At 45.6% G+C, this 27,306-nt stretch overlaps 1 protein-coding gene across 4 annotated transcripts in view; it reads left to right on the forward strand.

Moving 5' to 3' along the window:
• The window catches only part of KY (kyphoscoliosis peptidase), a 50,573-nt gene that overhangs the window by 12,474 nt on the left and 10,793 nt on the right, over positions 1-27,306 (forward strand). For all 4 annotated transcript variants that reach the window (XM_008009062.3, XM_008009064.3, XM_008009063.3 and 1 more), the window contains 5 exons: positions 8,819-8,893; positions 10,694-10,756; positions 13,363-13,445; positions 17,659-17,767; positions 19,255-19,372. In XM_008009062.3, the coding sequence (XP_008007253.1) occupies positions 8,819-8,893; positions 10,694-10,756; positions 13,363-13,445; positions 17,659-17,767; positions 19,255-19,372 (448 nt within the window). The remainder of the gene's footprint in view (positions 1-8,818; positions 8,894-10,693; positions 10,757-13,362; positions 13,446-17,658; positions 17,768-19,254; positions 19,373-27,306) is intronic.

Genomic DNA, 27,306 nt, shown 5'->3' on the forward strand with positions numbered 1-27,306 from the left:
GGGACTATTTAAGGTTTTTTTTTTTTTTAAACTACCAATGCTTTAGCTGTTTTTCTGACTCTAAGCTACTGCAGGAAAAGAAAACAAAAACAAAAAACAACAACAACAACAAAAAACCCTCCAAGGTAGAAGAAAAAAGGCTGTAAATGTGCCAACCTGTTATAGAAAAAGTTAACAAACACCTTAAACCAATGATGGCAAGTATTTCACATGAATCCCATGACCCCTGCACACATATATACACCCGTGCACATGCACACACACACACCTGACAGTCTTTGTTAATTGATCCCTTCAGGCAGCCACTTCCAATCAGCCAGAGTTAATGAAAAACATGAAACCTGTTTGCCATACTGCGTTAGGTGTTCTGAGCCAATTAGGCCTTTAGATAAATCCTGATTGAAACCTGAAGAGATCTGGAGAGCAGCCGTCAGGTAGGAGAAACCTGACTGGGTGAAAGGCAGGTGCAGGGCAGTAAGCATGTGGACATTCTCGTGCTTGCCTGTGTGCTCTGTTCCTGAGAAGGCGAGGGAAAAGCAAGGAGACCTGGCGGGGTCTAGGAAAGGGGCCAGGGAGCCACTTCTTAGGATTAGCAGAAAATAATCTCTAACAAGCTCTTAACTAAGATGGTCAAAACTGCAGCTTCAGAAATGTGACTTTGTTGACAGCTGGTGGAGCTGGGGAGGGGTGCATGAGAGAGGTCAGCCAGGCAGCCTGGAATCCCAGGAAGGGCCTCCTGTAGGTTTGGTTGTGATGGTTAATAGTCAAGATTAGAATAATGTACTGTGCTGTACTTAGGCTGTACTTAGGGTTTAGATCTGACTGCAAATTTTGCTCCAAATGATCTACTGTCTGTTAGAGACTGGCCACATTAATATTTTTTCTTAAATTAAGAGTTTTATTTGATCCAGGAGCGTCAGAGCCAGCAAACTCTCTCCACTCCATGCCTTAAGGAAGCATAAAGCTATATTGTGAATGCTCTTCCCCTTGAAACAGCGTGTCCAGCCCAGGCCCAGTTCCTGGAGCCAGCAAAGCCTCCCAGTGGTGCCCTCACACACCTGTAAGTCAGAGCAGGAATCACACTCCTACGCAGATCAGGGATCCCAAGAAATTGGCTGTTTTCCTTGAGGGAATGCTAAGCAGCAGCACAGCTTTGGGGGAGAACCAGGAAGTGGGATTCAGGAAAATATTGGACATTGATGCCTGTCCAAGAGGGAAGAGGAATCACAGAAAGGAGAGAAGGGATTAGAAATAGTGATGGCTGGGGCTTCTGGGCCAGGGCCATGCTCCGAACGTGAGCCCACCTCAACACCCTGCCCTGGAGGGACTTTAACAGCAGTTTGTTTTTCAGCTTGATCACTCTTTCACAAAGAGACACGGCTGAAGTGGGACATGGCTAATGCCCATAGAGACATGGCTCAGGACACGTAACACAGGGTGGCAAACAGGTGTCATGTTTTTCATTAACTCTGACTGATTGGAAGTGGCTGCCGGAAGCAACTAATTAACAGACTGTCAGGTGTGTGTGTGAAAGTACCTGGGCATTATGAGAAGTTTGGGGAAGAGATTCGTTGTTGAACCCTAGGCCGGTAAGTTGTTCACTTTTGCAGTTTCTCTAAGCGTATGGAGATTGTTCCAGTCCAGCATTTTCCAAATTGTGTTTGACAAAATAGTATTGGGTCAAATAGAGTTCTTTACTACAGGACTACTCAGATCATTGTGTATTGTGACCTATGAGAGGGGAGAGAGTGAACATGTTTCTCAATTCATTTTTCACAAGGCATCTTGAAGTCAAGTACCACTTAGCACCCACTTTAAAAGACACCTCAGAGGGTTTGAGGTGGAGAAAGTGAAAAGGAGAAGAACAGGCCCATGCCTCACTCATGATGGGAATACACACAGGAAGTATTTGCTGATGGTGACAGCACCCGATCCTACGACCAGAACTGAATTATGCCTTGAACTCTGAAATACTTAATGATATTATAAACTCACAAGGCTGATTTTCTCTCAACATTGAATATGCTAGAAACTGCACTTCAAAATGAATGTTAACCCCTTCAAAGCTACGCTTGGCAGAGGCCACATTGTATCTTTTCAAATTGTTTGAGAATGACCCTCTTTGGCATGCAGAACAAGTTTATGAGTTACACAAAAAAGACAGTATTGTTATTCTACGAAAAATAATTGCAGCGCATTTAGCAGGCAAAGGGTTATAAAAGGAGGTTTAACAAAATCAACGAGGAAAAAATAATACTTCAATAGGAAAATAGGCAATTCACAACATAAGAATTTAAAATGGTAAATAAGTATATGCAAAGAATACTACAATAAAACTAAATGTACAAAGCAACCAGGTATTATTATTCATTGATAAAAATTTAAAGGTTTGATAAAACCAAACATCAGTGAGTGTATGTGTGATCTACTTTTGCGTTACAAACCACCACACAACTTAGCAGCTTTAGACAATAAGCATTTACGAGCTCACCAATCTGCAGTTTGGCTAGAAACTCTCATTGGATCCATACCCAGCTGATCTTGGATCTTGGGTGGGCTTGCTCATGTGCTTGTTGTCAGCTGGTGGGTTGGCTGGAGACCAGCTGTCTGGGATAGCCTCACCCGAGAGGCTATGCTCTGCTCCGTGTGAGCTCTCATCTACAACCTGGCTCATTCACATGGCAGTTATGGCTGGGATCCCAAGAATGAGAATGGAAACCTCAAAGTCTCTGGAAGCCTAGACTCAGAATTTGTGCAACATCACTTCTGCCACGTGCTAATTGGCCAAACCAAATCAAAAGCCCAGCCCAGATTCAAGGGGTGGAACAAAAGACCTCTCACTGGGAGGAAGTGCAAAGTATTGCACTTTGTGACCAATTTTGCAATCAAGCACAGCGAGAATGTGCAAAATGGGCATTCTCTTGCATAGTACTGATGAGCTCATAAACTGATAAAATCATTCATGAGAAAAATTCGCCAATATCTAACAAAAGCCTTTAAAATATCCATATTATTTGATTCATACTTAAGAATTTATTCAAAGGAACTGATTTGCAAAGTGTGCAAATCACTTTACATACATACAAAGATGTATGTATCAGAGTATTGCATCGTTTCTAATAGCAAAACTGTGGAAAGCTAAATATTCAACAAATAGGGATTGCTTATATGGATTATAAAGCATCTACAAAATAGAATACTATGCAGCCATTTGAAATGATAACATATGGCTATGCTTACTGACATGTAAAGATTTAAATGAAGAAAGCAGGTTATGAAAAATATGTTTACTGTAATCTGCTTTGGATTTTTAAATGTAGAAATGAAGTCTTAAAGGAGTTTCACTTTCTACTTTATATCTTTCTGTGCCATCCAAGTTTTTGTTTTAATTCTGCTTGGGCTTTTTTGTGTGTGGTTGGTATTTTTGCTTTTATTTTTATTTTAAATTAACATACAGTAAAATTGAATTTTTGTAGTGTGCAGTTTTGATTGCTAACACATGCATAGATTTGTGTAACCACCACCATGGTGGTTACCATCATCAGAATATACAGAATACACCACCATCAGAATATACAGCAGTTCTATTACCCTCTTTAAAATTATCTTGTATGGACTCTGATCCTCCCATCACCCTTAAGAGTTCCCTTGTATTGTTGCAAAGTACTTTTTTTTTTTTTTTAGACAGACTCTCACTCTGTTGTCCAGGCTGGAGTGCAATGGCACGATCTTGGCTCACTGCAACCTCTGCCTCCCAGGTCCAAGCGATTCTCCTGCCTCAACCTCCCAAGTAGCTGGGGTTACAGGTGCCTGCCACCACACCCAGCTAATCTTTGTATTTTTAATAGAGATGGGGTTTCACCATGTTGGCCAGGCTGGTCTCAAACTCCTGACCTCAAGTGATCCAACCACCTCGGCCTCCCAAAGTGCTGGGATTACAGGCATGAGCCATCATGCCCAGCCGAGAACTATTTCTTGATACAGATGTACCACAGGTTGTTTATCCAATTCACTCACTGAAGGACTTTTAAGTTGTTTCCAGTTTGGGGTGATTATGAATAGAGCTGCTATATAAACATTTGTGTACAGGTTTTTGTGTGAACATAAGTTTTCATTTCTCTGGGATAAATGCCCAACAGGGCAATTTTTAGGTTGTATGGTAAGTACATGTTTTGTTTTATAAGAAACTGCCAAACAATTTTCCAGAGTGACTGTTCTATTTTACAATCCCACTAGCAATATATGAGATCCAATTTCTCTGCATCCTTGTCAGCATATGATATTATCACTATTTTTAAATTACAGTCACCCCTCAGTATACATGGGGGATTGGTTCCAGGACCACCCACATATAACCAAATGTGGGCATACTCAAGTCCCACAGTCGTCCCTGCAGAAACCCCATATAGGAAAAGTTGGTCCTCTACATGCGAGTTTTGCACTCCACGAACAGTACTCTCCATCTGCATCTGGTAGAAAAAAAGGACATATGAGTGGACTTGTGCAGTTCAAAACCATGTTGTTCAAGGGCCAGTTGTATATTATTGCTCTTCTAATAGATGTAATGTCTCATTTTGGTTTTAACTTGCCTTTTCCTAATGGCTGATGATGCTGAACATCTTTTCATGTGCTTATTTTCCATCCATAATCTCTTTTATGGTAAAATATCTGTTCTTTTTCCCTTTTTCCAATTGAATTGCCTTTGCACTTTTGTAAAAATTTATTTTGCTATGTTTGTGTGAATCTATTTTTTATTATTCTGTTTATTGATCTGTTTATCCTCTTACCAATATCACACTGTTGTGATTACAGCATCTTCATTAATGCATCTTAAAATCAAAGAGTGGGAGTCCCCCCATCCTTTTTTTCAAAATTAGTTTAGTTATTCCAGTTCCTGTGCCTTGATGTCTATATTTTATAATTATGTATTTGCACAGTTCCCCCAAAGTGTTTGGTTGAACTTGTATTAAATCTATAGATCAATTTTGAGAGAACTGCCCACTTGACAATTCTAAGTCTTCCAATCCATAAACATAGTATGTCTCCCCATCTATTTAAGTCCTCTTTAATGTGTTTAATCATATTTTGGAGTTTTCAGTACACGATTATTACCCATGTTTGGGATTTTTGTTTGTTTTAGATTTAGAACTAATATTTTAATTTTGGAACTATGAGAAATGGTTATTTTTAAATTCCATCTCTAATTGCTTATGGCCAATATACAGAAATACAATTGATGTTTGTATGTTAACCTTGTATACTGTGACCATGCTAAACTAACTTACTAGTTCTAGGAGCTTTTTCTTGGAGATTACTTGGGATTTTCTATGTAGACAGACATATCAACTATGAATAAGGACAGTTTTATTTCTTCCTTGCCAATCTGTATGCCTTTTATTTCTCTTTCTTGTCTTATTACACAGGGTGGGACTTCCAGTACAATATTATTAGGATCAGTGAAAGTGGACATCTATGACTTGTTCCCAATATTATTCTAAGTTGTAGAAATTATGTACACATAGGTTTTGTATCATTCCTTTACTATTTTTTTAATACTTATGAGGGCCTATAGTGATAGCCCTCATTTCATTCCTGATATTGGTGTATTTACCCCTGATTTGTGTCTTACCTCTTTTTTTTCTTGGTCAGATCAGTAAAATCTTTACTGATCGGTTTATCAGTGTTATTTTAAAAAGAACCAGCATTTAGTTTCATTCATTATTCTCTGCTGTTGTTTTTAATTTCAGTGATTTATTCTCTCATTTTTATGATTTTCTTCCTTCTGCTTGCCTTGGATTTAGTCTTCATTTCTCTACTTTCTTAAAATGGAAGCTTAGATTGTTGATTTGAAATCTTTCTTTTTTCTGTAATAAGAATTTAATGCTACAGATTTCCCCTTGAAGCACTGCTTTGGCTTCATCTCACACATTTTGATGTGTTTTATTTTCATTTTCAATGAGTTCAAAATATTTTCGAATTTTCCTTGAGACTTCTTCTTTGATCTATGTGTGATTTGAAAGTATGTTAATTTTTAATATTTGGAAATTTTCCAGTTGCTTTCTGTTTTTTACTTCTAGTTTAGTTCATTATGGTCAGAGAAGAGTTTTGTATGATTTCAATTCTCTTCAACTTTTTAAGGTTTGTTTTGTGACCAAGGATGTAGTCCATCTTGGTGACTATTCAATGGGCATTTGACATGAATGTGTGTTGTGCCGTTATTAGATGGAATCTTTTATAAACATCAAATAAATTTTATTCATTGTGTGGTTCATTTCTTCTATATATTTGCTGATTTTCTTTCAATTCTTTCAATGACTGAAAAATCAGCAAATATATAGAAAATAGAGTTGTCTATTCCTCCTTTTCGTCCTATCAGTTCTTGTTTCATGCATTTTAAAACTTTGTTGTTGTTTGACATAGGTATATTGAAGGTTGTTATGTCTTCTTGCTAATATTCCTCTGTCCCTGATATTTTCCTTTCTCTGAAGTCTGCTTTGTCCGATATTAATATAGCAACTCCAGCTTTCTATTATCTTTTCACTTAACCAACCTATATCATAGTAGTTAAAGTTGGATCCTTGGAAACTGAATGTAGTTTAATCTTATGTATTTACCCTTTCTGACAATCTCTATTTTTTAATTAGTATGTTTAGACCATTTACACTTAATGTAATTATTGATACATTTGTATTTAGGTTTTCTACTTTATTATTTGTTTTCTGTTTGTGCCTCTGTTTCCTCTTTCCTGCTTTCCTTTCCTTTCAGAATTACATTTAAATTTGCCTATTAAGTTTTTTACTATATCTCCATATATACCTATTTTTGTATGTATTATATGTACTTAACTTTTCATAGACTAATTATAGTTAATATTAATATTTCAAGTAGAATGAAGAAATCTTACCTCCATATAGGTACATTCACTCTCCTATTCTATGTTGTAGTTGTCATATATTTCACATCTATCAAAAACCTATCAGATGTTATAATTATTTCTTTCAATTATTATTCATATTGTCAAGAACTTAAGAGGAGAGCAGAATAATATATTTATCTAGATATTTACCATTTCTATCCCTCTTCCAAGTTTTCCTCTGGTATAATTTCTCTTCCATCTGAAGAACTTCCATTAGCATTTCTTTTGGAGCAAGTGTGTTGGTACCAAATTCTCTTGGCTTTACATCACTTTTCACTGGCTACTTTCCATATTTTTTTCTTTAATAGTTTGATTATGCATCTGGACTTGGATTTTCTTACATTTATCCTGTTAAGAATTCACTGAGTTTCTTGAATCAGTAAGGTTTTATGTCTTTTGCCAGATTTCAGAAGTTTTCATTATTTCCTCAAATATTTTCTCTGCATCACATTATTTCTGTTTGCCTTCTGAGACTTCAGTGACATGAATGTTAGACTTTTAGATATGGACCTACAGATCCCTGAGGCACTATTCACATTTTCTGTTGTTCAAACTGGACAATACCTGCTGATCTATCTTCAAGTTCTCTGTGTTCTCTGTCATTTTCATTCTGCTATTGAGTATATCCAGAGGATTTTTAACCATATTTTTCAGTCTAAAATCTTCACTTCTCCTTTATATCTTCTTTTTATTGCTGATACTTTATATCTTTCCATTTATCTCAAAACTGCTTGCCGTTACTTGTTAGAGCATGTTATTGTGGCTGGTTTTTTGTGTGTGGAGTTGTGTGGAGTTGGCATCTGTTGATTATCTTTTCCTTTTCAAATTAAGATTTTCCTGAGTCTTTGTAGCTGAGTAATTTTGAATTGTAGCCTTTGCAATGCTATACAGATCTGCCCTGCATGTGCACCACCCAGTGGCCAGTCCGGGACCTGGGCATTAATCTACCCCATAGTTTACTTCCTGAAGACTGTGGTATGATGTTTAGGATGAGATCCATGCATGCACAGTTCAGAGGTGACCACAGGAGTCCATCTACAACTTTATGGAATTGCCTTCTTGAGCTCCCCGCTCTTCAGGACCCATTTCTCATTCCTCTACCCAAAAGGCTGGAGCTTCAGTTTCCTCACTCTGCCGTATGGGCCTCACAACTGTGTCTGCATCTGGGGCAAATCAGCAGAAAACAGAGAGAAAAAACAATAAATATTTGCCCTCATTTTCTTGGGACTGTAACTTCTCTGGTAGAAGAAAATAGTTATCCTTGCCCCAAAGTTGTAGGTGCCTGCATGGCCACCAACATCACTGCTGCCATTGCTACCAACAGAATTGCCTGGGGACTGAGTTGGGAAATAACAGAATAAAGAGGGGGAAAACCAACAAAAGATTTCTTTTGCTCTCTCTGACTCTTAGGGGTTCCCTTTCTCACTCTGCAGGCCAGAAAGAGAGGATTTCTCTTGTGTGCTCTTTTTCTGCATCCACTGCACCCTTCTGGGTTTGAGAATGCCTTTAAGTTCAGTCTAGATGATACCAGAGGGGGAAGAAGAATGGTAAATTCACTGTCAATTTGCTAATGCTTTAAAAATTCTTCCCAGTCTTTGCCAGTTATTCTATTATTTTACTTTGCAGAATCCTCTAATAGTTGCCCCTTACATTCAGTACATTGTTTATAATTGCATTAAGTGGGAGAGACAGGGCTGAGTTTGCTTTACTCCATCTTGCCTGAATTTGGAAACTATCTGCTTCGTTTGTTGTTGTTTTGATTTAAAGAAAAAAGCAAGGATGATTTGTACACACAAAAGAAAGTTCTAAAACTAATTGTTTTGTTATTCAATCATCAGTCATGAGGCATTTACCCTTTCCTGGCAGCATCTGGTTGAGAATGTCATCTCTTTTTCCTTTTAGGGACACAACTGACTGTGGAAGTCCACCCTCGAGATACCATGCCCCAGCTACTCAAGAAGTTCTCCTTGGCTAAACGTATGTATGACAGAGGTACTCATGGTGGAGGGCTGGCAGAGAGGATTGAAGGCAGCTGGTTGGGCCAGATCCCAGCGCAAGCATCTTCTGAGGGAAGGAGAAGAGTGACATGGGCCTGCAAACTGGGAAAAGGCAGAAGCATGACAGCTTCATCCTTGGAGACTCTTTTCTCCACACCCAGCTACCACTGATTTTGCATCTCTGGAATTAGTCATAGGTAACACAAGACATTTAGCTGAAGACACATTGCATCACAAGAGTGTTGTTGCTGTGGCTTTTAGATACCATTTGTTTACTGCCCAAAAGTGGCATGCAAAATGCTAAGTACTTGAACATTTATTAACTTTTTAACCTTTTGATGTATACTAATATCATCCCCACTTTTTAGATCAGCAAAGTAAGGCTTAGAGAGGTGAAGTGACTACCCATGTCACCCAGTTAGGAAGTGGGTCAGAACCCAGGTATGACTCTGAAGCCTGTGGTCTTAACCAGCATACTTTGCAGCCCTCAGTGCAGTGCACATAGGCCCAGGCCCAGGACCATGATGTCTCCCCAACTCCCTTCTCAGTCCCCTCTCTGCATCTGTCCACCTTATTGCTAAACAGGGACCTCAGGAGGAATGCAGGTTAAGTAACAGAGGCTGCAGAACAACTGAGGCTCAAGTCCTTTTTAGGTCCATGCAGTGAGCCAAAGTCCTCCAAAACTGTCTGGTCCTGTAGTCGTCAGCAGTCAAGATCTCAAGAGAGTAGTCTACTGTAAAGAGGGCAGGCTCTAGGGTCAACTGTCTAGGTTCATGTTTCAGCTGTGTGACCTTGGGCCAGTGGCCTAACCCCTCTTTTAAACTCAGTTTTCTCATCTATAAAAGAAGGAAAATAAGTGAATCTGCCTCATAAGATTATAATGAGTTAAATGAGAGGTAAGTGTAAAGCCCAAGCCAGGCATAGTAAGTGTGTAACAAATGCTAGCTATCATTTTGAACCTTTATCATTCTATCAAAAACGTAGGTGGGAAAAAAATGTAGGTGCGAAATACAAAATGCAGGTGTGAGAAATAAATGGAGCACTGTTTCTCAGAATGACCTGTATGTAGTTGCAATCTTTTTTGTTATATTTATAGCCTAAAGTGGCCTTCAGGGGTATAAAACTACCTGCCTTGGCATCCCCACCTTCAACTCCCCCTGATCCCATCAGGGACCCAAATCTTCCTGACCTGGTTCCAGATCAGCAGGAAAAGTTCCTTTCCTTTTGCCCAGGGAGTCTAATAACTATTGGCTACGATTCTGCCTTTACAGTCTTTGATTCATGGGATTCAGTTGGCCTTTAATCCTCCCAAGGAATAATTTAGTTATGACCTGACCCTTCTAGGTTTTGACCTCCACACGAACTGCTTTCCCCTTTCTCCATCTTTGTTTCCATCCATGGTCAGTTCTTATCCCAGCATTATCTGGCAGTGGATTCAAGAAAGCAGGAAAATCCAAAAGAGGGCAGGAACACCAGGTTCCAGGAGGACCCACTGAATCATCCAAAGTTTAGGTCAGAGCAAATACTAATTCCAGTTGCAGAATGCAACTCCCTTTCTTGTCAGCCACTTCCTGGTTCTTAGTCTTCCTTCTGCCATACCAGGAAGTTCCTGGCAATTCCAGCAGCAATTCTGTGGTCAGTGGGGTGGGAACAAGGAGGCTATGAATAGGAGAGTACAGAGGAGGTGTCAAAAGCAAGGACCACCAGAAGATGAGTCATCAGTGCTTGCATTTCTGTTTCTTCTGAAGTATCTATACTTCTGATCTTTGGAATATTGTAGGTTTACAAGGTGATAAAAATGGAAACACAAGACCCCGGCAACCTGGAGGGAAAGATGCCCATGGTAAGTTCCAGAGTCTTCCAGGAGAATTCTCAAGAGAGCACATGGGGTTAGCCCATAGACTAATCTCCATTTGGCAGTTGCTTCCTGGGTCACTATGCTGAGAAGCTGGGGCCACCTTTGGGTTCAGGAGGGGAAGAGTGTCATGATTGATTCGCAATGTCTGCCATGGATACAGGTGGAGAAGGAAAAAGCTCATGCACCAGATGTCATCCTAAAGCTAAAGTATAAACCCCACCAATAACAAGGCAGACCATTATAGGAAGCATATTAAAATCATAATTCAGGATTATGTTAACTTTAAATGGAATGCCAAATGTCTGTAAGGTAGGAGGCATGGGAATAAGCAGCATGAGGCAGAGGAACGAGAGGCATGATAGACAGCCTGTGTTGGAATCCTGCTTCTGCCCCTCATTTGCCTTCCCTTTGCCTCAGTTTCCCCCTTAGTAGACCAGATGTTATCTAAGGCTGGGTGCAGCTCCATACTTCTTCCTATTGTTTTGCTTTAAAATCAGAATAATTTAATGACACTGATATAGTAAATGTATTTATGTAGAATCATATTTAGATCTTATATAATCTCCTCACAGGTAGATTTAATGAGGTATAAATCATGGGCATTTTTAACGTTCAGATACTGGAAAATGGAACCAAGAAAGGGGAAAACTAGTAATAGGGTTTTCAATGGCATTTTAGAAATGCCACCTTTATCCTAAATAGGAGTGCAGGGAGGCCTCATTTGCAGAGCTATACTGAGTGGAAATCTGTTGGATGTGTGAGTCCACTTTGAATGCACTTAGGTCACCCTGATGACTCTTGTGAGAGAATGATAGGAACAGATTCTGCAGAGGGAGAGGGCACTGAGAAGGGGGAAGGCTCAGCAGGGGCCTGCCTGAGTATCCCCAGTCTTCTCTGGCTGCATTTGGACCACACAGGGCAGGGGTTGATGACATAAGTCATGGTGGCCAGGCAAGAAACCCCTGGGCCCAAATATTGGTCAGCTCCCCAGTAAGTGGGCATTGCCTCTCAAACCATGCTGGCCCAGAAGAGGGTCGCAAAGGGTCTGGGGTGAGGTCTAGAGGTGACACACACCCCTCCCCACATCTTTCAGGTCTAATAGCACCAGATTAAGCGACTCTCACTGACAGCGGCAGCCCTGAGGATGTGTGGGCAAATGCACCTGCAGTGCCCCCCACCAGGCAGGGAGGCCGCATGTCCTTCCCCGCATGCACTTGCAGAGGAGCCCCACACCCTGCACCCTCCCAGAGAGCAGTGTGTCACTAACATCACATGATTTGCCATCTTATTCATGCTCCCGGGAATCCCACAGATGTGTACCTGAGGCCGGGGAGCTGGGTCCAGTCCCTCCCAGCAAGGTGGAGGTCAGAACCAGACTGGAACCAAGGTAGAAGTGCAGGCCCATCAGGTGCTTTCTCACATGGCCCTACTCATCCCAGACTTCCTACCATACCCTGGGGCCTCTCCAACACACCTCACTTGCCCAGCACCCAGAGGCTCCGGACATGGAGGCTGAAGGTGGGTGGATCCACCTGGGTCAGGGGCTGAGTTCCTCTTTGGTCCCAACTTCTTCCCACTCCTATCCTGTCTTCCCACCCAGCTTCCCTGATTTTGATCTGCCTGACTCAGGGACCCTTGGTTAAGAAAGGATCTGCCAGAGCCAAGGCTCTCTTCTGGGCTGGGACAGGGGTCTGCTGTCCATGCATCTGTTGGTCTAACCATTGGCCAGGCAGCCTTGCAGCAGCCCCCCAGCAGCAGCTGATTATAGCTGTCCTGTGTCCAGTGGGAAGCTTGCATGATTGCTGGCCCTGCATCAGCACTGGTCTCGAGTTTTCTCCCCTCCCTGTAGCTCTGTCTCAGAGACCTGACTCATGGCTTGGTCTCTGGGCAGGAGGCTCCCTGTGAGTAAGGCTAAGCATAGATGAGTGATTTGGAGGCCCAGCCTTTCTCAGGGCCCTGTTACCAGAACGCCATCACACATGGTTGAGATGCTCAAGTCTCCAGTTGACCAAGGGCAAAGGAGGAAGCCTATCTGGGTGCCAAACGCACCTTACCCTGCAGAACCCAGATGGCCCGGCCTTTCCATGCCCTCCTTCTCCACCCAGGTGTCCTTTGGCACCTCCACCCCAGCGCTGTGGTTGTGGCACAGACCTCCCTCCTTGAGCCTGTGAGCATGAGCAGCACTGCCTGGACACTCCCCAAAGAGCATTCATTCCTGGGAAAAATAACAGGGAATCCACGGAAAACCAAACGGTGGGAAAAAGGAGATTCCATCATCGATATGTCTGGGAACTGCTGGGTTAACTGAGGTTAAGCCCGTTTCCTACTTCTGACTTCTCAGAGTCTGCAATAGGCATATGTTCCCTGTAGGCCTCTAAGAGGACTGTGGGAGTTGCCATAGTTCCCAAACTAACTTGATCGGGGACCCTTCTAGGAAAGTTCCCATATAGCTCTTAGGCTCAATGTTTCAGGCTTTGAGAATTGTCTTAAAAGTTGGACAGCCACAGATCCTCAAAGAGACAGCAAGGCCTAGGCCAGACAGCCCTCCTCAGTGGGTCTCAGCTGCTGACCAAGCTGCCCTGTGTTTCCAGCCTACCCTTGGGATCGATCCAGCCTGAAATCCATGTCCCTGGACCTGCGGCAGTTTGAGAAACTGGATCTCTACGCCTCACAGGTAGGAGAGCTGGCTGCTCTGACCATGGGCCCCTTTGAGGTGGCTCAAGAGTTCTAGGGCAGCAAAGCCTCTCCCCAGACACCTCCTGAGCATAACCTGAGTGGCTTGGTTGGATGGCCCTGGAATGCCTTTTCATAGCATATGGATGGGGACAGAAGGCACAAAGCAGCAGCCCCTGCCCAGGGCCAGAGGCCATTCCATCCCCCACCCCACCCACGATCCTGTTGCTCCCACCCAATACCGCACACCCTGGAGCACTTCATTGGCGGGCCCCTCTGGCCAGCCCTTACCTGCCTTCTCCATGCCCCTTTTGGCATTTCTGCTTCTAAGCTCTGCCCACCTCCAGTCCATGGAGGAAGGGTGGAGAGGATGGGAGGACCATGGATGTAGATGGCCATGACCACTATAATCACAGCCGTGCTCACCTCCGAAGTGCATGAGCTACCAAGCTCTCACGCCTCTGGGCCTGAGCATGTCTCAGGTGCAGGTGGGAGGGGCAGATGAGGAGCTGAAACACTAGGGACATATGGGAGTCATTGGAGCCAGGCAGGAGCTTCAGCACGGAGAGTCTGATAGGAGGAACAAGGTGCTGAACACTTTTGTGAAGTTAGGACATTAAGTGGTCTTAGAAAGGCCCCCTTGTAGGTACTCAGGAACCTTGTTTGTTGAAATAATGAGTGGATGGTGGGTGCGTGGATCAAGAAAGCCAGATGAGAAGTAAGAACATGAGTTGAGCGCATCCTCCTGTCCTGGCAGAAGACATGACCTGGATTAAGTGGAGACATTGAGGAAACAGAGGAGTGGAAAGGCCAATCCTGAGCTAGGGGCAGAGGGGAAGAACTCCATCACCAGTAGGTGTGGAGTGGGTGGGAAGTGGGGGAGACGGGCTCCCGGACAGCTGGATTGACTCCTGGAGGGTGGATCAGTGCCTCCCCATGAGGAGCAAGGGAGAAGAAGCAGGTTTTAGGGGGTGAGTGTGTTTGGGATATGAGAGGCCCTACTCTCTGTGGCACATCCGGGGGAATTGCCCCCTGGGCAGCTGAATATACAAGCCTGGAAAGGTCTGGGCTGGAGACACTGATTGGGAGTCATCAGATTTCATTAAGAGCTGAAGCCATAGGTTGGGTATCATATTGTGGGGGCGGAGGAAGCCCATAGGGTGTGGAGCCATCAAAGAGGCTGGGGCAAGGCCAGGAAGGGTCAGAGCTCTGGAAGGTCTAGGGAGGGGCTCCCTGGGGCAGGCGTGGTCAACTGTGTGAGCTGTGCTATCTGCTCAAGTGAGATCAGGGCAGATTCATGTTGGCTACTGCAGCATCAAAGTGCACCTTACCTCCAGAGGGGCAGTGCACAGGGGCTGGAGCCTCAGGCCTCAGACCTCAGGTGGGTGGAAGAGCAAGCCAGAGGTGACTAGTGGGGAGTGAGGAGAAGATCCCACAGGAGCCTGCAGAGAAGGGGAGGCTAGACATGAGCAGAACTGAGGAGACTGGGAGGGCATCCTAAGGTGGGGGAATAAGGAGGCATGGGGCAGCCAGGAAAGGAAGGAAGGAGGTGAGGACATAGGAGAAGGAGGCCATTGATTGAAGAGGGGAAGTCCCTGCAAAGGCTGAAGATCTGAGACATACAGATAAGTTGAAGCAGGAGGGGAGGATGAGGCTCTTAGTGAGGAAGTCCCACCTGGCCTGCTGTGAAGTGGAGGCCAGGCCATTCCCTGTGACTGAGGGAAGTCAGTGGGGTCAGGAGTCTGTAAAAGGCCCGGATTTTTGTAATGGCCATCAGAAGGGATGGGTCAGGCTGCTAGCCATACTCAGAAAACAGTGCCAGGAAGCCAGCAGAGGCCAGAGACCCAGCCACAGAGCAGGGAGTGGCCAGAGCAAGCCAGGCCCAGGTGGGGCCAGGAGGTGGACCAAAGGACCAGAAGCCATGGCACTGAAGTAGAAGGCTAAGTCAGGACTCCAGGCTGCAGTGCAGGCCGGCAATGCTGAGTACCATTCGGGGCCCTGGGACAGGGACAAGGACAAAGTCTGTGGCGTTGGAACTGGACATAGAAGAAAATGAAACAGAAAGCAGCTGAGAGAGTAGAACAGGGGCCCAGAGGTCTCCAGAAGTCAGGGTGCCAGTGTGCTGGGCCAGTGGTCAGCAGGTGGGTCCTGGAGTCCCTTGTGAGCAGTGAGATGGTTCCAGCTGAAAACAAGGTCCTGGAGTACCCTCAAGGTGGGGGCTGCGGGGAATGTGGGCACCATTGCAGGACCCATTGCCCCAGCTTCTCTATAGAGATTAAACAAAGTCAGGGCCACCTTTCCAGCAACCTCAGCCCTGTTTCCCTGAGGGCCCCTAGGAAGAAAACTAATTTGTTCTTTTTTATCATAAAATACCAAAAAATTTGCCATTTTAATAATTTGTAAATGTACAATTCACTAGCATTAATTATATTCACAATGTTGTATACTCATCACCCAAAACAGAAGCTCTGTACCCATTAAGCAATGAAATTCCCATTTCTCCTCCCCCAGCCCCCAGTAATCTCTACTTACTGTCTATGACCTTTCCTACTCTAGATACTTCATATGAGTGGAATCATACAATATTTGTCCTTTTGTGTCTGGCTTATGTCACTTAGCATCACATTTTCAAGGTTCATCCATGTCGTAACATATATAGAACTTAATTCCTTCCTTTTATAGTTGAATAAAATTCCCATTATATAGTATATATACTGTATATACTTTATTTTATTTGTCCTTTCATTCATGGATGGATGTTTTTTAACCTTTTGGCTGTTGTGGATTGGTTGCAATGAACACTGGGGAAACAATGTCTGTTTGAGTCTCTGCCTTCAGTTTTTTTGGGGTGTATACTTTGGACTGAAATTGCTAGATCATATGATAATTCTACATTTAACTTTCGGAGAAACTGTCAAAACGTTGTCCACAGCAGCTGCACCATTTTACCTTCCCACCAGCATCGTACGAGGGTTCCAATTCCTCCATATTCATGCCAACACATTATTTTCTGGTTTCATTTTTCAATAGTCATTTCATTAGGTCCGCAGTGGTATCTCATTGTGGTTTTGATTTACATTTCTCTCATGACTAAGGATGTTGAGCAATTTTTTATGTGCTTATTGGCCATTTGTATATCTTCTTTAGAGAAATATCTGTTCAAGTCCTTTGCCCTTTTTTGAATTGGGTTGGTTTTGTTTTTGTGGAGTTCTAGGAGTTCTTTTTATATTCTGAATATTTAACCCTTATTGGATATATGATTTGCAATGTTTTCTCTCATTTTGTAAGTTATCTTTTTGCTTTCTAAATGATATCGTTTAATGTACAGAATTTTTTTATTTTCACGAATGGCCTTTTATCTGTTTTTTTCTTTGTTGCTTGTGCCTTTGGTGCCATATCTAAGAATTCATTGTCAAATCCAAGGTCATGAAGATTAACCCCAGTGTTTTCTTCTAAGAGTTTTATGGTTTAAGCTCTTATATTTGAGTCACTGATCCATTTTGAGTTGATTTTTGTATATGGCATGAGGTAGAGACCCAAGTTTATTCTTTTGCATGTGGAAACCCCATTGTCCCAGCACCATTTGTAAAAGAGACTCTTCTTTCCCCACTGAATGGACTTGACACCCTTGTCAAAGATCCGCTAACCATAGATATGTGGGTACGTTTCTGGACTCTCAGTTATATTCCATTTGTCTATATAATCTTTATGGCAGTATCAAACTGTTTTGATTACTGTAGTTCTACAGTAAGTTTTGAAAATGGGAAATTTGTGTCTTTCAAATGTGTTCTTTTTTCAAAATTGTTTTGGTTACTTGTGGAGCCCCTTGGAACGTATAGGAATTTGAGAACTGATTTTTCCATTTCAGCACCAAAAGCTATTGGAATTTTGATAAGGATTATGTTAAATCCTTAGTATTGACCATGACCAGGGGCTGCTACAGCTGTCCAGATGCCTGCCTGGCTAGCCCCCAGATCTGCAGAGAAAAGCTGTGGTGGCTCTAGGGCCTGTGATTGAGCTGGTCAGCACCACCTGCCCTGTCCAACATCCCCCACCTCCTCCCAGTTGGTCCTCAGCCAGCCTTTGCCCCTCAGGGCCTCTCCTCCAGCTTCTCTGCCTGGGGGAAGAGCAGCACTGGCTATAGGTGCAAGGTGCTGGGCCGCCAACAGCCCCTCCCTGAGGCCCTAATACAGCATCCCCTTCCTGCTCCCCAGGTGACAGCCAAGAGTGGCCTAGACGAACTGGTGAGTGACCTCCTCCAGGAGGCCCATACTGACCTGGAAAGGGTCCGTGCCATCTGGATCTGGATCTGCCATCACATAGGTAGGCCCACCTGTGACACTGCTGGCTCTAGAATCCCTTGTTTCCTTTCCCTGCAGGCCTCTGCTCCTATCAGGTTATTCACGTGTGCAGCGTGACATGAAAGGTGGGGGAGAGGGACCCAGGATCTGGGTGATGAACCAGAGATGAACCAGAGAGTTACCAAGGAGGATAAAATTTACCATGTGCTATTAGTCTCCATGAAAGTTAGCTGGAGGAGAATCCCTTGCAGCCTTCTGCCCATAGCCAGTGCCCAGAGCTGGAAACTTCATCCAGCAGCAGCCTTCCCTCTGTCCCAGCCTTCCCTCTGTCTCATCTCCACAGAGGTGAGAGCCCGGAGCAGCAGGTCATCTCAAAGAAGGATGATCATTGGTGGGGAGAACTTGCAGCTGTTTGAAAAGTGATTGCAATATCAGAGGGTTCACTAAATACCAGAGCCAGGAAAAGTGGGTTCTCCACTTCCTGCTCCTACACTAGCAATGTTGACCACTGGTCCCAGCCCAGCCTCCAAGGTTCTTGGAGCCACCTGAGGGACCTAGGCCTATGCAGCTGCCCACAGCTCTCCACAGGATGGCCTCGGGAAGCTCCCAGGTCAAGCAGAACTGCAGAGGTGGTGGCTAAGGGATGCTGCCCCTTGCCACCTTGCAAACACAAATGAAAGTGGACAGGGCCAGATCGCGAGGTGGACTCCTAGTTCTTTGACATGAAGACCAGCCGGGTCTTTCTCAGCCTGCTGCCACTGGGCTTTGCTTTTGTTCTTCTGGAACAATAGTTGGGAATGCAGCTTAGAGAATGAGTTTGCCAGGCACAGGCAGGAGGTCCAAACTGAGGATTTGAGAGACCCCCAGCTCCCATCCCAACTCCACCAGCTGTGCCTGTGCCTTAAAGGGGCAGGTCAGAAACAGGACATTTATAGGACTTCGTTACCGCTCCTATCCCCATGCCAATACACACATACACAGTCCCTTTGGGTCCTCAGTGGCTACAGAGACTTCTGCCTTAGGGCCTCACCGCAGGCCTCAGGCTTCTTTGCAATGTCTTCATCCCCTCCTTAGTGAAGTGACAGGCTGTGGGAGAGCAGCCTTCTCCACTTGGGGATGAGCTCTGTGTGCCCCATGGGTCAGCATGAGGCCTCCGGGCTGCAGGAAGACGGGATCAGTGATTTCACTGGAACTGTGTGCAGAGCTGTGTGGTGGGGATTAGCAGAGAGAGCCCCATGCCCCCGCACTGTCCTACTCCCTTCTCCTCCTAGCCCCTCCTCAGGGGTTTGGGGAGCCAGGTGGCACCCTCTGCCAAGGCCTGCTCCTCCTCTCACCACTTGCAAAAAGAGGTGACAGTTCCCAGATCCCATGTGGGCTGGGGCTGTAGTTCCATTCAGCCCACTGTGGTTTCCTGGGGCTGGTGATGGCCAGAGCACAGCTAGGGGTGGGGATGGAGTCTTCTCGCCTCCCAGGCTCAGGGTCCTCATGATCCCCTCACCCGCCCTGTAGAGTACGACATTGCAGCTGCTCAGGAGAAGGACCGCCAAGCCTTCAAACCTACTGATATCCTGCGGACCCAGAAGACCAACTGTGATGGCTATGCTGGCCTCTTTGAGAGAATGTGCAGGTACGAGAGACAGGAGTCCCCGTGCTGACCACCAGATCCATCCCTCTCCCTCTTCCACAGTGCCATGTGCCTTTGCCCACATGCCAGGCCTGAAACCTGAGTTTGCAAACTCTGCTCTGGAACCCAAGTGAGTCCTGAAAAGGTCAATTTCTCCCTTTTTAACACCAGCGTAATTGACTTTGTACCATCTGCCGGGCTTCGCGATGCATTAACATAATGGCAGATGAATGCACAGAGATAATTTGGTTATAAAAAGCCTTTTTTCCGCCTTCTCCCATCTCTATGCAGCTGAAGGTTAAAAGAATAGCAGGCCTGGGAGCGGGAGGACAGTGGCTGCAGATGCCAAGGGGACTGTGAAAGGCTGTCCTCAGGGCTGGCACAGGGGGCCTCTTTTGAGGGAAACAAAAGATCTCCCACCTGAAAAGATTTGTCAGTTGGACAGCTGAATCACTAGGAAGCAGCTTCTCTTGGAGTCGCTGGGCTCCATTCTCAGCACTCTGGGAGTGGGCCTATGGCCAGGTTGCTGGGGTGGGAGACAGCTCTGGCCTGAGCAGGAGAATGGGCCATTGCCGGTTCCCAGTGACTCAAAACAGGCTTAAGATGTGAGGTGGGGGGAGGGGATGGCCACTGACCTCCACAGCTTCCTGAGCCTACTCTCTGAGGTCTGTTGGGTTCCCCCAGAAAACAGTCAGCTAGCCCTGGGGCCATCAAAGAACCCCTCCCCAGGGGGTAGATGAGCGGCTGCCCACTGTCTCTGTAGGCTTCTGGGAGTGAGTCTTCTCAGGCATCCAGATGTCAGTCCCCCAGAACTGCAGGTGGCAATTCATCAAAACCAGCGTAACACTTAGTCCACAGCAGGCAGTTGTGATGGCCTCAGTGGTGCAGAGGCAGCAGCTGCTGGGCACTGGGTGCATGCAGCCTATTCCTGGCCCAAACCCCCTGTTGTGCTGCCTCCTGCCCCCCATCACCACTGCCAAGAACAGGCACCCACCCGGCTGCTGAGTTGCTCTAACGACCTCCTGCTCTGCTCCCTGTTTTTCCCTTTTCTCACTTTCAAGGCCATTCCCTGAGACCACAGCCCCAGAGGCAGCCACAGTGGGTCAGGGTACAGAAGATGCCACCCTGGCTGCTTCCCACCCCCTACTCCAGACCCAAGCATACCCCCTGCTGCCTATGGGCCTCTCCAGGAACCTGGATCCTCACTGGCCTCTCTACCTAGGCTCCCCTGGTCCTGGGTTCCTAACACCGCTAAAGGATCACACTGTCTGGCAAAGTCCTCCAAAATCTGACCTCAGCCAAGTTTCCAGCCTTGTACTGTGTGACACCACCTTCCCGTCCACCTCTGCATGCACACCTGCTCCCTCTCCCCAGTGCTCCTTCCAGGCCCCACTCCAGGACAGCCCACAACCTTCCCTGTCATATAGAAATGACAGGAAATGACAGCATATTCCTAGCAGACTTACGTGGAATGGGGCTTATTCTCTTTTAACTGATGAAATAGCCACAAGTCTTAGCTCCGTTTGTGCCTAGCATCTTTCAGAACATGATTATTTTCATCTGACTTTCCAAATTTGAAAATGCTTAGGATTTTTTCCAAGTTCCAGGATATATCCCCGTTTATCCAGTATAAGCTTTCTAGCATACTGTAGAAGGAATGCCAGATTCGAAGCTAGAAAGACCTGGGTCTACCACGTAGAGTGGTATCGCCTCCTTGATCCAGTATAAGCATCCTAGCATCCTTTAGAAGGAGTGCCAAAGTTAAAGCCAGAAAGACCTGGCTCCCAGTGTTTAATTTACCACCTATTCGTTTTGTTCCTTTTGGTAAGGCACTTAACCTTTTGCAGCCTCAGTGCTCTCATCTATACCTGGCAGGGCTATAGGACTCAATCAGACTGCAGTTTTGGGCTTTACCAACCCGATTTTGGGGTGGGTGTTTTTTAACCTATCTTGTCTTTCTTGAGTATTGATTGGAGTTCTTTTGCTCTGTGGAACTTTCCTACAGGCTCTGCCAGCCTACATAGATTCAGAAAATTGACACTTGCCTTGAGTGAAACTGTCAGCTTTTGCCCAGGTCCAGATACTTAACAATGGCCCTATTCTGGCCTGCAGCTTATCATTGAAACTCTCGCTAACATTTTGCATCATTTAAAGTTAGTTCCAACGTGGTGATTACCATGTGCAAAATTCCTCACATCGCCTGAGATGTTTAACAATAGTTCACAGTCCCCTGAATTCCTTTAACTTTTTCTTTAAAGATCAGTAACCCATCTATGCATTCCCTCTACTAACTCTCTTTACCTTTAAAATAACTGCCAAAAGTTTGGTATATTAATTAGCTAATTCCTTAATAACTGAGGACATGTAATCCACACTTGCCGATTTATCCCTGCTTGGTTGTCAGGGTAGCTTCTTAGAAAGAGTTGTACCCACACGGACATCATTACTTTTGGCCAGTCCATTCTACCTCCCTGAAATTGCCTCATTCAAGACTGATTTAATAAAGTAATTTGGTGGGAAATTCAGATATTTTCACAATTTCATTCATTTCCTTCTGTCTTTCCCAAGTCACTGATGTGGGGTTTTTTGGTTAGTGCTATAGCTTGTAACTGCTGGTCCAGTTTCCTTCTGACTTTCTATCATCCAATATTAATGTCTCTTTGCCTCAATTGCCCGCATCCTTAATTGATTCTGCCTAATTTCCTTGCAGGAGCCAAGCTTAATTCCCCAGACTGCTGCCCCTGAGTCAGCCTCCAGTAAATTCTCTTCCTGTTAGCATGGCTTTCACATCACCAGCTAGCGGGTTTTTCAGAGACTTTGGATAAAGCCAGGCGCTTATTACCAGTTTGAGCCCTGACACTGAGGGAGCTGGTTGTCACCAATCAGATGTCAGCTGGCTTTCCACCCATCCTCTAGCTGTCACCGAGAGCAGGGGCAGGAGTGTGTACAGTCAGATGGCTGCTTCTGGTTAGCAGTATGTCCCCTATAATCCTAAAACATCACTTGGGTCCAAAGGCCCCAGAAGATAGGGAGTGGCCATCTAAGCCTTCTTCTGGGAGATGCAGATTCATTGGATAACCTTAAATTATCACCAAAAGTGATGCTGGTGTATAAGGCCTCTGAAAGGGACATCTTAGCCCCCCACCCTTATAGCTACACCAAAGGATGGCACTCACAAAGATACGCTTTGTCACTAGTGCAAATCATCTTTTCATTTCACTCTCTGTACCACCTATAAGTGTATAGACCAAAACAAAATCTTGATTGACAAAAGAGTTGGTGCAACACAAAGGTTCTTGAACTATGCATCAGGACAACTGCATCCACTGCTGCTTCAGCCACTGGCTAGCTGCGTGTCCCCAGGCAAGGCAGCCTCTCTCTCTGAACAGCTGACTTCTCCCTCACCTGTCGGAGAGGAGGCCTCTGAAGTCACGTCTCATGAGGTTCTGCACAGGGCCCTGGAGAGAGAATTATTAGCAAGATTACTTGTTATTGACCTAGCTGTAAGGGTAATGTGTAAGAAAAGGGAAAAGAGAGCACATGGGAGAAATATAAACACACTGTTAGATTATAAGAAATCAAGTACATAAATTGTGAAAGATAAGTCATGGTTTGTTTGTCCTGCTGCAGTATAGAAGCCACAGTATTTTCAACAAAAGAGCAAAAGAAAAGCATACTTCATTGTCTCTCCTACAGGCACACTCCTTCCCTTTTTCCCCCACTTGGCTCAGACATCCTGGGAGAGGTGATCAGATTTGGGAGAGTCTACTGTGGTCAGAGCCTATTGGTGGAGGGTGCACCTGCCCACCCAGATATTTCAGCCACACTGCTGCTGGGGCCTGGCATTGGTGCTGACTGTAGCAGCATCACACAGTTCCTATGGCAGGGCCTGGACCATCTCAGTATAAAATAATACCAAATTAATACACTAGGATACACTGCACCAAACTGGAACACGCAGATCTTTTTAAATAATAAGGATAATGCATTCATAGAAGACTCAGCAGCTTCAGGGTTCATCAAGGGTACCCAGGTAATGACATTGCCTTCTGCTTGGCTGCCCCTCTGTTCAGTCTCTTCCCATCAGGTCACATTTGGTGGCCATGTGGTTCTTTGCAGCCCTCGGGGCTTCTCTGATTGAGTCCCTGAGCCCTGACGTTTGCTGTAGAGGGGACTGCAGCTTTCTCCAAATCCTCCAGGGTGCTCCTTGGAAGCTTGTTCAGGGCATCTTACATCCATGTTTTCAATGTGGCTTGGGATACCTATCAGCCATGAACTATGGAGGTGGAATTGAGGTTGTCAGTTCTGTAAAGTAGAAGCGAAGATTCTGCAGTCTGAGGTCATTAAATAAATCTCCCTGGGTGATATTTTAGGCTCTGGGATGGCTGGTCGGAGCTCTTCAGGAGGTGGAAATGTTTCTGTGCTCTGCCCCTCCTTCAGTGCTCTCTGAGCTCCTGCCTGCAAAGTTAATTTCTCCACCTTTGGGCTCTCCGGGACTTTGCGTATAGACTGGCATTTTATAAGCAAAGTTCTGGAGACAGTTCCAGTGACAGTTCCCATATCCACCCTCCTTCCAACTGTCAGCACATCTAGGGCAGCCACTGAGCCTTATTTTTGGGATATCATATTTTATTATGTTGTTACATTGTGTCGCATTGTATGGTGCCACGTCATGTTATAGTATTCCCTGCTACAGTGCTTTATACACAGCGTGTGCGGCCAGTGATCTTTTGATGACATGAAAGAGTTTTGGTTCATCCTGGCTAGCGAGAGTGGCTGGAGACAAAACTCCTGTGAGTTCCACAATCATTGTCTTATACATACAGATTATTTTGCATGAGAATTATGGCATATTTACAATAATGCTTTACATTATGACCTTTGTCCAGTTCATCTGACACATTGCTGCCAGGTAATAAAATATCCTCATATCAGAGTCAAGCATGGCATAAGCTTATAGCTGAGTTTATATTTTCATCCTTTTCTGCCCCACGCATTTCCCACAGCCTTTCCAGCTTCTCCTCAGCCTGCCAGAGAAGAATCAACCCCTGGAGATCATTTAATGCCAACCTTTCTCACTGCCCATGATGAGCCTGGCAAGGTCACCCATGAGGTGACCATTAGACCTGAGAGGTGACCTTATTTCCTGGCTCTGGGGCCACCACCCCCACTCAGAGCAGTGCAGGTGGACATCCCTGCCCCTCACTTCTTCCTCCTCCTTTCCTTTCCAGGACTGGGGCACACTCTCACTGCTGCTCCCTGACTTCATTCTTCCAATATTGCCTCCACTTCACCCCCCTGAGGGCAGGATGTCCCCCTGGACACATGGCTTCTCCCAGGAGGACATTCCATACCCACTCTGATTTACCCCACTGCCTGGAGGCTGCACAAATGCTAAATTCCTCTCTTTCCTTCCTTGACTCCAGGTGGCTCTGAGCAGAGGACAAGCATCAGTGGGCAGCGTGTCCAGAGGCCCACAGCTCCACTAAATCAGTTCATCTTAATGCAAAATGAGCCATTCTTTAAGCCCCATTGTTCCCAGGACTCCCCTTATCCCTCCACATCATCCTAGAAAGTGATATGCACAGACGTTCTAGGCAGCAATGGAAAGTAATTTCCCGAAGAATATAATTTTAAGTAGTATTTATGGTTTTTTTTCCAATTCTCCAAGTAACACATAATCATTATTAAAAATTTAGAAAATATAGAGAAGTTTCAAGAAAAAATTAAAATCACCTATAATCCCATTGCTAAGAGACCAGGTGCCTTTTGTGCCATCTCTTCCCCTCTCGCTCCCTGCCCCTCCTTCTCTGTGCATGCAGGCAGCACACACACACACACACACACACACACACATACACACACACACACACATACACACACACACACACATACACACACACACACACACACACACACAGCATTGGCATGACATCGTACTGACTGGAGAGACTGACATGCTGTTGTCAGTTCACGTTGTGTCAGGGGCCCTGTTTAGCTCACTAAGTATTTTTCACAACATTTCTTTTCCTCACCCAATCTCTGAGTAGACAGGACCCCACCTCCTATCGAATGTTTATCCCACCCCTACACCTCCACCCACTCCTCTGGCCTTGCTTTCCACTGGTCCCTCTCTGCTAGCTGTTTCCTCTCAGACTATAAACACATCCAGATTTCCTCATCCTGAGAACAACCCCCTCAGCCCTGCATCCCCCAGCACTCCCCACCACCCTCCACTCTCTGCACTGCAGAGAAATGAGGAGAGGGCACTCCAGGTATGCAGGCTGCACCTGCTCCCCTTTCTTCCATGGTCTCCTCAGCTACTGCCTCCTTCTGCCCTGGAGTGGCTTATGGCCTTTGCCAGCAGAAAATCATGACACCAGGATCTAGTTTCTCTTGCAGTCTGTCCCCATGCCCCCAAGTGCTCCAAGAAGCCTTCTCACAGAGCCCAGCTGGTATGTTCTCATGGGATTCCTTAGAGGGCTTAGGAAGCCTGAACCTCCTTTTGTGAAACAGCAGGCAAAAGGGCGGGGTCTGGAAAACTTCCAAGCCCCTAAGGAACCTCAGCACTAGTGACCTGGACTTTCCGCAGGTGAGCAGAGGTTAAGGCAGACATTGTAACACGTCCTCACTGCATGCATGTGAAGAAACAATGAGGGCAGGGAAAGTAGAATCTCTTAACCCTCAGGACATCACATTTGATCCCAATTACTCTCTCAGCAAGTGATACATATTAGTAATACTTAATCTAATATTTTGCTAATTTTAAATTACATGTTCATTTTTACTGGGAAGATTACCCCCATTCCTATAGTAGATGCATGGCCATTTCACCCCATTACCCTGGAAGGCTCCATGGCCCTCTTGCTTATAGCAACTGAGGCTGGAGCCCTGGTCTGTGGAAGGGCCCCGCCCTCATGGGCCCATCTCACTGAAACAGGTCCCACCAACACCCTGGTCTGCAGACTCAGCTCAGCAGAGTAGAGCACAGGGTCAGCACTGAGGTGGGACTGAGCAGCCTGCGTGGTGCTCAAAGGAGCCCCATCAAACGGGCATCAAGCACATCCTCGGTTTCACAGGTTGTGTATCTATTACACCAATTTTCCATGAGTGCAAGGAAAATGTCTTGAGGAAGGGGCACCTTTTCTAATTTACATAAAGGCCCTAGAAGGGCTAGCATGGGATGTCCCTAGGTCAGACTACCAGTGAAATTGTCTGCACAGTACCCCCCCTTGGCTGTCCTCGGGGGAGCAGGGCTGCTGAGGAGCAAGACCAGCTGGCCATGAAAGGATACCCAGGGTCTTGCTTTGGCCTTGGGCTGGTGCCCACAGCCCAGGCCTGGGCCTCAGGGTTTCAGCTCCAAATGTCTAGTTTTATGTCGTCCCCAGGGGTGACCCATGCCCATCTTCCCACCCAGGTTCCCAGAAAGCAGTGCCATCTCTGCCGTGAGCAGTGGGGAGCACAATGTCAAAAGGACCCCAAAGCTCAGGTTGACTGGTCAGCGTTTCCATTCCCCTCAGGGCGGCCACAGAAGACTCCAGAATTGTGGCCAGGGCAGGCAGTCAGCAAATGACCTGAATGCACCATGATGGCTCTTGCACCATTCACAAAGGACAGGCCCACCAGTAAGACCTGAGCAAGCTGGCAGCTGGCCAGTCCTCCCTGGGCCAGGACTGGAGACACCCACTGCCTGCCCTGGGTTCCTGTGCAGGCTTCCTTGGGAGGAATAGCAGGGGAGTAGGGCTTGGCTTCTGTACCCTCACAACCAGCAATCCCCCAACATCTCACGCGTGTCACGAGACTCATCTCTTCAGTCACACGTCCAGAGTGCCCTGGTTCTCCCAGCAGCTGTGCTCACCCCTTGCGTGTAGGTTTTGTTGCAGGAACATTGTCATTTCCCCGGCTCCTATTTTCTTGAAGCCAATCTCATGCTTGCC

The sequence above is a fragment of the Chlorocebus sabaeus genome, chromosome 15 (assembly GCF_047675955.1).
Source record: "Chlorocebus sabaeus isolate Y175 chromosome 15, mChlSab1.0.hap1, whole genome shotgun sequence".
In the NCBI taxonomy this organism is placed as follows: Eukaryota; Metazoa; Chordata; class Mammalia; order Primates; family Cercopithecidae; genus Chlorocebus; species Chlorocebus sabaeus.